The sequence below is a fragment of the Callospermophilus lateralis genome, chromosome 11 (assembly GCF_048772815.1).
Source record: "Callospermophilus lateralis isolate mCalLat2 chromosome 11, mCalLat2.hap1, whole genome shotgun sequence".
Lineage (NCBI taxonomy): Eukaryota > Metazoa > Chordata > Mammalia > Rodentia > Sciuridae > Callospermophilus > Callospermophilus lateralis.
Window position 1 is genome coordinate 50950188 of NC_135315.1, and position 10222 is coordinate 50960409.

At 45.5% G+C, this 10222-nt stretch overlaps 1 protein-coding gene across 1 annotated transcript; it reads left to right on the forward strand.

The window, feature by feature from the left end:
• The first annotated feature begins 219 nt into the window (after window positions 1–219).
• Tmem95 (transmembrane protein 95) lies at window positions 220–1626 on the forward strand. The gene is made up of 7 exons (XM_076871398.1): window positions 220–385; window positions 595–651; window positions 847–927; window positions 1036–1056; window positions 1191–1271; window positions 1385–1472; window positions 1584–1626. Exons 1-7 carry the CDS (start codon window positions 220–222, stop codon window positions 1624–1626), a joined length of 537 nt encoding a protein of 178 aa, XP_076727513.1.
• The last annotated feature ends 8596 nt before the right edge of the window (window positions 1627–10222 follow it).

Consider the following 10222-nt stretch of genomic DNA (forward strand, 5'->3'; position numbering starts at 1 on the left):
GCCCTACTTTATCTTCTACTAGAGATGTCTTCTGCTGTCTCCCAATTCCTCAGGCCCCAGCTTTACACCAACCAAGGATGGAGCAATGACATTGTTCTGGAACACTTTAGAACCTCTAGTTGTTCTAGAATACTCTAGAACCTCCCAGGTTCACAAAGCATCCTGAGGCCTTCCTAGCCTAGTTAGGACTAACTCCAACCCCGTCCCTCAGTAGGCCTTATGTGGATGCTGGCAGTAGGTGGAGTTTTCTTGGCAGCTGCCCAGGCCTGTATATTTTGTCGCCTCCCGGCTCATGACTTGCCTGGTCGCCTGGCTCAGCTCAGCAGCCAACTGAAGGCCGAGTGGAAGGAATGGGCTTCCCCAGATTTCTCAGCCTTTGCCTTAGGTAAGACCAGAGTTTCAGGGACAGGACCACCAACAGTTCCTGTGCAAGGGAGACAGTATTTGACTTCAGCTGGGACCCTCAGCCACTGCCTCAGTCCACATTGGACACTCTGATCTCTCCTGGGAAAACTTCAGATCCCAGGAAAGAGCCCAGCATAACAACCTGGGTTGGCTGGTGAGGGAATGACTGTTCCTTGCCCATCTCCACAGATGAGGTGACCATGAACAAAGTCACAGAGAAGACTCACAGAGTCCTGAGGGTCATAGGTGAGGTCAAAGGGAAGATGAAACCTCGGGGCTTGGGAGGACACCAAGGAGGAGGATGGGAGTCTGGGAAGGGCACAGGGCAGGTGGAGAAGGGAGGGCTGACCAGGAAGGGGGCTGAATGTATGTGTGTGTGGGGGGGAGGCAAACAGGCACTCCTGAGACCCAGGGCAATAGGGCTGCTCTCTACCTCCTCAGAGATCAAAGGGTCCTTCTCCTCACTCCCTTCATATTGGCAATGGCTTCAAAAGACCAAGATCCCCCAGTATACCAAGGAAGGTGAGATGCTGGAAGGGCACGCATCAAGGGGTGCCTAGGATCTTGGACAATGGGGTATGTAGCTGAGTGGCTCATCCACCTCCATCCTCTTCTTGTCTTTCATTTCAGCTCTTTGTGCCCCAGCCTGCCGTGAGTAGAAATGGAAAGGATGAGAGGCCTAGAGCCTAGCAAGGAGAGCCTGGCAGCTGGGGAGGAAGTTGGGTAGCTGGAAGGGTGGAGGCCAGGGCTTCCCCGGCCAGCTACGCTCCTTCTGTCTCCTGCAGGGGGCAGCACCATCCTATACAACTGCTCCACCTGCGAGGGCATCGAGGCGTCCTGTTGGCCCCGAAAGCGGTGCCTCCCAGGTCTTTACTCCCAACTCGGCCCCGCCCAGCCCACATCCCTAAGCCGATAGTCTCCCCCAACATCCGCGGACATCATCCCCTGGATCATTCATGGCCTTTTGGGTTCCCCGCAGGTACTCACGATCTGCGGGAAGCCAGGATTCTGCTGTTCTCCGTCTTTGGAGCTGTCCTGCTTCTGGGTGCTCTGAGCCTCCTGGTGGAGTGAGTTGCGGGATTAGGGCAGACTGCCACCTCTTCACCACTACCCTCCCTCCTTCCTCCCAGCTCCCTCCCCTGACTCTTTGAAGCTTATCATCCTCTGTTTTCCCTCAGGTCCCGACACCTTCAAGCAAAGACACCTCCAAGCAAATGGTGACTTGTGAAAATGCTTACAGTCTCCCCACTTGCAGTTCTAAGGAATATGTGTACCCACAACATCCACATTGGCACTAAGCCCACCCCTTAGTGCCAATGCAAAAGTTTAATTGTTCCAGACCCTACAACCTAAACATCTCCATGATGATTCCCAACATCAGAGGAACCCAGGCACCCACAGCTGGAAAGTTCCTCCCCTCCAGCTTTCCACCAATCAGACCAGGGCAGTGGGCCATGCCAGAAAATTATCTACAGAAGGAAAGAATCCCCTAGACACACACCACCACTCCCACACCCCTTCTGCCCATTCCGGGAAAGCCAGGGCTGTCTTCCCCCAAAGCTGCTCTGAGCGCTCCTATGACTGATTGGGAATCCGGGAATGAGGGTTCTGGAAAACTCCCTCCCTCTCTGTTGAGACCACATCAGTCAGCCCGCTGGCACACTGTCCCTCTATTGTGTTAATGTTGAGCAGCCCTGGACTCCTTGGAAGGGCCTTCCTCCTGCTGGGCCCAACTAAACCTGTGATACTATGTTCTCCATTTCTGCCTGTCCTCTGTTTGCAAGGGGGAGGGCAGTGAGGGGACCAAGACCTTCAGTAGAATGTCTTTCCTCAGATTCTATCCCAGTAGATATTTAGCAACCTCTGGATACTTTTTATTGTTTTGATTGAGTCGAGATGCTCCTTGTACATAGTGGATAGAGACATGAGATGCTGCTAAACCACCTATGATGACAGGAAAGTTCTCACAATAATGGATTATACTGTCCAAATGTTAACAGTTCATGGTCGAGAAATCCTGGTGTTGATTCTCTATCAGGAGTTTTTGATGTAGCAGATGGAAGACGAACATGGTGGGGGGGAGGGGAGGTCTGTCACCAACCACAAGTCTCAAATCTAAGCAACTAGGACTGGAAGGGATTCCAACCCTCACTTAGTCTAGTAGTCTTCAAAGCAGGTACTTGGAGGATTTTCCGCAAGTGTTCTCAACCAGCTGCACATCTGAGTCACCTGAACAGCTTTAAAACTACTCATGCTTGGGTCTTCCAGAGTCTGAATTAAGTGGTCTCATATAGGGTCTTGGTTTGTGTAACCTGTAGCTAGGGTTCGAACTGCTGCCCTAAGGGTGCCTATAGAGGCCCTGGGGATGGGGAGAGGACCTCCTACCCCTTCCACAAGAGAACATTCTAATCCAATTCCTTTGTTTTACAAATGAAAATATGAGATCCGGAGATCATACAACTTGTCCAAGATTATACAATTTATTCATCTGATAAATAGTGTCTGCAGCTGCCATGTACCCTCCTACACTGTCTGCTTTCCAGGCTCAACACTTGGAGTTGTCCTTGTTTTCAAACCCAACATTCAGTATATCAACTGTCCATTTCTGCCTGTGTGTATGTGTGTGTGTGTGTGTGTGTGTATGTGTGTGTTACTAGGGATTGAATCCTATCACTGAGCTATCCTCAGTCCTTTTCATTTTTATTTCGAGACAAGGTATCAGTAAGTTGTCCAGGGTGGCCTGAAACTTGTGGTCCTCCTGCCTCATCTTCCCAGGTCATTGGGATACAGGCATGTGCCACTGCACCTGGCTTCAGTCCTGGTCTTTTTTTTTTTTTTTTTTGCAGGGGGCAAGTACTGGGGATTGTTATTTATTTATTTATTTATTTATTTATTTATATTTTGAGACAGGGTCTCAATAAGTTGTCGAGTCTTGCTAAATTGCTGGGGCTGGTCTTGAATTTGTGATTCTCTTGGCTTAGCCTCCTTAGTCCCTGGATTATAGCTATGTGCCACCATGCCCAATAGTCCTGCCAATTCTTGAAGAACCTCTGTCCTATCTGTCCCTACTGTACATGGTCTCCACCTCATCCTGTACTCTCTCATAACGAACCCCAATCTCCCAGATGCATCATCTGACTCTTCATGCTCCCTTCCAATCCATCTCAATGTCAGTGGCCACACTAGTCTTCCTAAAACTCCATATTGCTCACAACCTCTTGTCTAGCATCACAAAATAGTTAAGAACTTGGGTTTTGGCCAGGCACAGTGGTGCATGCCTGTAATCTCAGCAGCTCTGGAGGGTGAGGACCGTGAGTTCAAAGCTAGCCTCAGCAACTTAAGGAGACCCTAAGCAACTTAGTGAGACTGTCTCAAAATTTAAAAATAAAAAGGATTGGGAATGGGGCTCAGGGGTTATGGGCTCCTGTGTTCAATCCCCAGTACCAAAAAAAGAACTTGGGTTTAGGGGTTTTGCAATTGGGCTGCCTGATTTCAAATCATGGCTCTCTAACTGCACTTTGGGCAAGTTATTTAACACCTCTGTGCCTGTTTCCTCCTTATTTTTTAAATTTCTTTATTTAGTAGTACTAGGAATTGAACCCAGAGCCTTGCAAGATAAGCACTCTACCATTGAGTTACTTCATTGTCTATTGTCCCCAGTGTGTGTGTGTGTGTGTGTGTGTGTGTGTGAGAGAGAGAGAGAGAGAGAGAGAGAGAGAGAGAGTGTTTGCAATGCTGGAGACAGAACCCAGGGCTTTGCACATGCTAGGCAAGTGTCCTACCACTGAGCACACACACCCACCACCCTCCTCTTTTTTTTTTTTTTTGTCCTGAGGATTGAACCATTGAGCTACATCCCCAAGAACTTTTGATTTTTTGAGACAGGGTCTCACTAAGTTGCTAGGGTCCTCTCTAAATTTCTGAGACTGGCCTCAAACTTGTGATCCTCTTGCCTTAGCTTCTGGAGTAGCTGGAATTACAGACAAGAGCCATGATGCCCAGCCCAACCCTTCCTCATCTTTTTTTTTTTTTTTCAGAATTTTATTTATTTATTTATTTTTAGTTGTAGATAGACACAATACTTTTTTTAGGTGCTGCTAAGGATTGAACCCAGTGCCTCACACATGCTAGGTGCTCTACTGAGCACCAACCTGAGTGCTGGCTCCTACTACTGGCTCCACTGAGCCACAACCTCAGCACTCCCTCTTCATCTTTTAAATGCAGATTATGTATTTCTTTGATTCCATGGCCTTTTTCTTTTCCTTTTTACATTTTAACATCTCTGAAATCAGAATTCATCTTAAACTGAAGTCATGCCATGACGTAAAAGATATGTATTTTATCTTAGCAATAACAAAAAATGTTATGTATTACAATTGATAATATCTTATATTCAATGAAATGCGGTAGTACTTATAGGATTGTCATGACATCCAAATTTACATAAAATGATTGGGACTGGGCTTGACATATTATGAACACTCATTAAGTATTACCACTATAACCCCTGTACTCCCTGCTTCTTTCTTGCCTACAGAATATAGACTTAGTCTCTGTTTACCATGGTGGTCAAAGATTTCCATCGGCAGCTCCCACTTGTTTCATCTGCTCTTCAGCCCAGAGCTATGCAAACATAGCTCTATCATGGAGATCTAACTGGAATCTCCACTCCCATTCCCTCCATCCCTCTATCTCCTTCCTCCCTGACCCTACTGCCCACTTGTGATTGCTCTCAAGTTTAATGTCAGTGCCAACTGTATTATGCACATCCTCTTCCTCCTTCTTCCTTGAATGCCCACAAACTCACTTCTTATTATCAATCAAGTGATCTGCCTTTGTAGTAACACTCCGTTGACTCTGGCTCCCTCATGTCTCTGGAACTTTCCCTATCAGCACTGCTCACCCATCCCATCCCTGAAGCCATACTGAATCACTTGCCCAAATACTTTGTTTCCTTTTGTCTGTCTTTGCCCAGGCTTGTCCCTCCACCTGGGGTACCTTTCTGATATGGTTCAGACATCACTTCTGCAAAGCTGTCTTGGCTCCTGGGGCACAGTAGAGTGTCGCTTCTCAGGGCAGCTCTCAGCTGTGGCACCTGTTACATCAAGTTGATGATGTTTCTTCACTTTCTTCCCTTTAGTCCATGCATTGCCCTGTGAAACCACTGCCTAAGGGTTTGTTATCTTTGTTTCCATTATGCCTGGCACATGGTGGGCACCAGAACACATCCCTGACAGTTCTAGGCCCTTCCCTTGCTCTGATGATGTACATTCATATTCTTTTTTTTAATATTTATTTTTTAGTTCTTGGCGGACACAACATCTTTGTATGTGGTGCTGAGGATCGAACCCGGGCCGAACGCATTCCAGGCAAGCCGCTATCACTTGAGCCACATCCCCAGCCCTGTACATTCATATTCTGTCTCTCCCCCCCACTCCCTTTCTTGGCAGTGATGGGGATAAAACCCAGGGCCTAATATATGATGGGCAAGCACTCTACCACTGAGCCATAATCCCCAGCCTGATCTACTTTCTCTGCTAAGCCCTTCATGAACAGGTAGCATCGGAAGCTGATAGAGTTTGTGTTTCTTTTCTATTTTTTAAATTAATTCATTTATTTTTGCAGTACTGAGGATTGAACTCAGGGCCTCCTGCTTTGTAGTCAAGTACCTCTACCACTGAGCTACATCTCCATCCTTTTATCTATCTATCTATCTATCTATCTACCTATGAGACAAGGTCTAAGTTGCTGAGGCTGGCCTTGAACTTGCCATCCCTGACCTCAAACTTATAATTCTCCTGCCTCAATCTTCCAAGCAGCTGGGCTTACAGACATGGGCCATGACCTCTGGCACTATTTGTGTGTGTGTGCGTGCGTGTTGCTGTGGATCAAACCTAAGGTCTCATGCATACTAGACAATCATTCTACCTCTAGGCTATACCCCCAGCTCTTGTGTTTCTTTCTTTCTTTTTTTTTTTTTTTCAAAGAAAACAGTTTATTAAAGACAATGTTCAGCTGGGTTGTAGCTCCTGCCTGCAATGCCAACTACTTGGCCCAGGTCCAATGCAGGGAGCCACCTTCCCAAGCAGGTCTCAGCAATGGCTAAGCCTCTGGCAGCTCCCCAGACTCCCAGTCTCCCTTGGGGACCCTTTGGAAAGGGGGAATCAAGGCACAGGGAACCCAGGCAACACTGAAAAGTCTGTAAATCTCTGAATTCCCTCAGTAGCTGAGGGTTAGGATTGGACATTTCCCCAATTGGAACAGGAAACTCAAACTACTGGCCACTAGACATATTGAAAATAGGCTAGACTTAAGGATCACATCTAGGGGAAACCACATTCCCATTATACCCCTGCATGTCCTCCTTGGGGTGGGGGGTCTTAGTAGGGTCCATGAGACCAGGATTCTCAACACCTGGCCTTCTCAATATGCTAGCCTTCATGTGAACAATTAGCTGAGGCCAGGGTGGGCATGCTCAAGACTGTAATCCCCAGAGGACTGTAGGCGAGCCTGGACAATTGAACCAGACTCTCTCCAAGGGCTGGGATGTGGCTCCCGGATTAGCATCATTGGGTTCAATTGCAGGAACCAAAGGAGGAAGAATTAGCTTACTCTGGGGGCATGAAGTCTTATTGAGGGCTGGACATTGGTGTAGAAGTCACAGGCTCCCGGAGGCCACCTCAGACAGCATCTTGTGTTTCTTTTTTGTGTACATATAGCCAACTCACTACAGAACAGCGGGCCAGTGACACTGTGCCATTCTCTGGGCCCAGGCCTTAAGGAACTGGCACCTTCTATTTTCCATCTTTTAGAATGCTCACTCTGGAACCCAGTCACCATTTACAAGGAAGCCCAGCTTTAGGAAGAGTCTACATGAAAGCGTTTTGGCCAAAGGCCAGCATCCATAGCCAGACACGCGAATGATGATATAGCCCCCAGATGTCTGGTTACCCCCCAGACTTCCAGTTTTCCAAGTAAGGCTCCATACATAATTGAACAGAAATAAATCATCCCCATGTATCCTGTTAGGATTCCTAACCCATATCTGGGTAAAGTGGTACACGCCTATAATTCCAGCAACTCAGGAGTCTGAAGCAGAATTACAAGTTTGAGGCCAGCCTCAGCAACTTATCAAGACTCTGTTTCAAAATAAAACATAAAAAAGGACTGGGGGACTGGGGATATAGCTCAGTTGGTAAAGTGTTTCCCTTGCATGCCCAAGGTCCTGGGTTCAATCCCTAACACCACACACACACACACACACACACACACACACACACACACAAAGAAGCTTTGGGGCTGGGGCTGGAGCTGAGCTGTAGAGCGCTCACCTGCAATGAGTGAGGCACTAGGTTCGATCCTCAGCACCATGTAAAAATTAACAAATAAAATAAAGCCATTCTGTCCATCTACAACTAAAAAAAGAAAAAAGAAAAAAAAAAGAAAGAAAGAAAGAAAAAAGGACTGGGGATGTAGCTCAGTGGTAAAGCACCTCTGGGTTCAATACCCAGTACCAAAACAAAAAGAATTCCTGACTCACCAACTTCAGGGGCATAATAAAATGGTTGTTTTATTTCAGTAGGTATTATTATTTTTTAACAATAGATAACTGAGCTGGAGATGTGGCTCAAGTGGTAGCGCGCTTGCCTGGCAAGCACAGGGCATTGGGTTCGATCCTCAGCACCATGTTAAAAAAAAAAAAAAAGATTAAAAAAAAATAGATAACTGGAACAGTGGAGTAGAAAAAATAAGCCTAGAACTTGGCATTATATGTCCTGGCAGCCCTTTCACTTCCTAGATGTGTGTACCAGGAACATTATTTTACCAGCCTGAGTTTCAATCCTCCTACCTATAAAATGGACTTAATGATGACTTATTTGTATGGTTATAGTGTGAAATGCCATCCAAAGCTTTTGGATGTGTATCCATAGCTGTGTAGCAAGTTATTTAAAAACTCAGTGGCCTAAAACAAAAATTATTCTCTCAACAATTTCTGTGCAACAGAAAGTCAAGAGCAACAGTCACCAAAATACAGTTACATAGGAGGAATACATTCTAGTATTTTACAGGACAGTAAGGTAATCATAGTTCCCAACAATGTATTACATATTTTATAAAGAAGGAGAAAAGAGCTGGGTGTGGTAGTGCATGCCTATAATCCCAGAGACTTAGGAAGCTGAGGTAGGAGGATTGCAAATTCAAAATCAGCCTCAGCAATTTAGCAAGACCCTCAGCAATTTAGACTTTTACTCAAAAAAAAAAAAAAAAATAGAAAGGTGGAAGCTAGATTTGATTAGTGCATGCTATGTGCATGCTTTGAAATATTACACTGAACTCCATTATTATGTACAATTTGTGCATGTTAATGAAATATTTTAAAATAAATAATAAAAAGACTGGGCTTGTAGCTCAGTGGTAAATTGCCCCTGGGTTCAATCCTCAGTACCCACCGCCCGCAAAAAGACAATTGTATAAGAGGATAGAGATACTAATAACCCTGATTCCCTGATTTGATCATATATATATAAAATTTTCACAAATGTACAATTATATGTCATTAAAATAAAGAAATTTGAGAGCAGCTAAAGTTGGTGGCTCTGGCTCAGCGTCTCCAGCTAGGTTGTGGTCAGGACTGCAGAAATCTAAGTTTTGACTGGGCCTGTTGGATCAGCTTCCAAGGTGGCAGTTGCATGCCTGGCCAGTTGGTGCTGGAGAGCTGGTATTGACTGTTGGCAATAGAACTCAGTTCCTTGACATGAGGATCTTACCAAAGCAACACTATGTCTCCTTGTAACATAGAGCTGGCTTCTCCCAGAGGAAGAGATCCAAGAGATCAAGGCAGAAGTCACATTGCCATCTTAAAGATGGAACTCAGAAGTTATATACCATCCTCTTTGCCAAATCCCATTGATTACATGGATGAGCCTATTAGTTGTGGGAAGAGACCATACAACAGGATGAATACCAAAAAGGAACTTTTTTTCCTTTCTTTTTTAGTACTAAGGATTGAACCCAGGAACACTCTCCCATTGAGCCACATCCCCAGCCCTTTTTTTGAATTTTATTTAGAGACAGAGTCTCATGAGTTGCTTAGCACCTTGCTTTTTACTGAGGTTGGCTTTGAACTCATGACCCTCCTGCCTCAACCTCCTGAGCTGCTGGGATTACAGGCGTGGGCCACAACATCCAGTCTAGCCCTTTCAAATTTTTATTTTGAGACAGGGCCTTGCTAAATTGTAAGATCCTTGAACTTGCAATCCTCCTACTTCAGCCTCCCAAGCCATGGAGATTACAGGTTTGCACCACTGCACCCACCTCCAGGAGAGAACTTTCCTTAAAATCTCTTTGGGAGGGCTGGGGATGTGGCTCAAGCACCACATACAAAACAAAGATGTTGTGTCCGCCGATAAATAAAAAATAAATATTAAAAAAAAATCTCTTTGGGAGGCTGGCTACTATACACACAGACATAATTAATAATCCCATCAAGTAGATATTTGTAGTAGACTCATCTTGAAGAGGAAGAAAACAGAGGTATAGTAACATGAACTAACTTGCTCAGACTCATAGTCTGTTAAGTGATAAATCTGGAATTGAAACTCAGGCCATCAGACTCCACAACTGAGGTCTAAGCTACTGTCTGATCCATTGTGAGACTGAAAGAATACTGTGGCCTAAAAGAATACTTCCACTTTGGGAAGAAGAATTAGAAAGTACATACAAGGTGGTGGGCAATGACTCTAAAAATAAATTGAGGAGAGAAGGGACCTCAGTGTCCTGGGGGGTGATGGGGCAATAGACCTGAAGAGCAAACCAC

Coding starts and splice junctions, on each gene's coding strand:
- Tmem95 (XM_076871398.1), top strand. CDS start 220: ATGTGGATGCTGGCAGTAGGTGGAGTTTTCTTGGCAGCTGCCCAGGCC. Junction 652..846: donor CAGAGTCCTGAGGGTCATAG/GTGAGGTCAAAG, acceptor CTACCTCCTCAG/AGATCAAAGGGTCCTTCTCC. Junction 1,057..1,190: donor TCTTTGTGCCCCAGCCTGCC/GTGAGTAGAAAT, acceptor TGTCTCCTGCAG/GGGGCAGCACCATCCTATAC.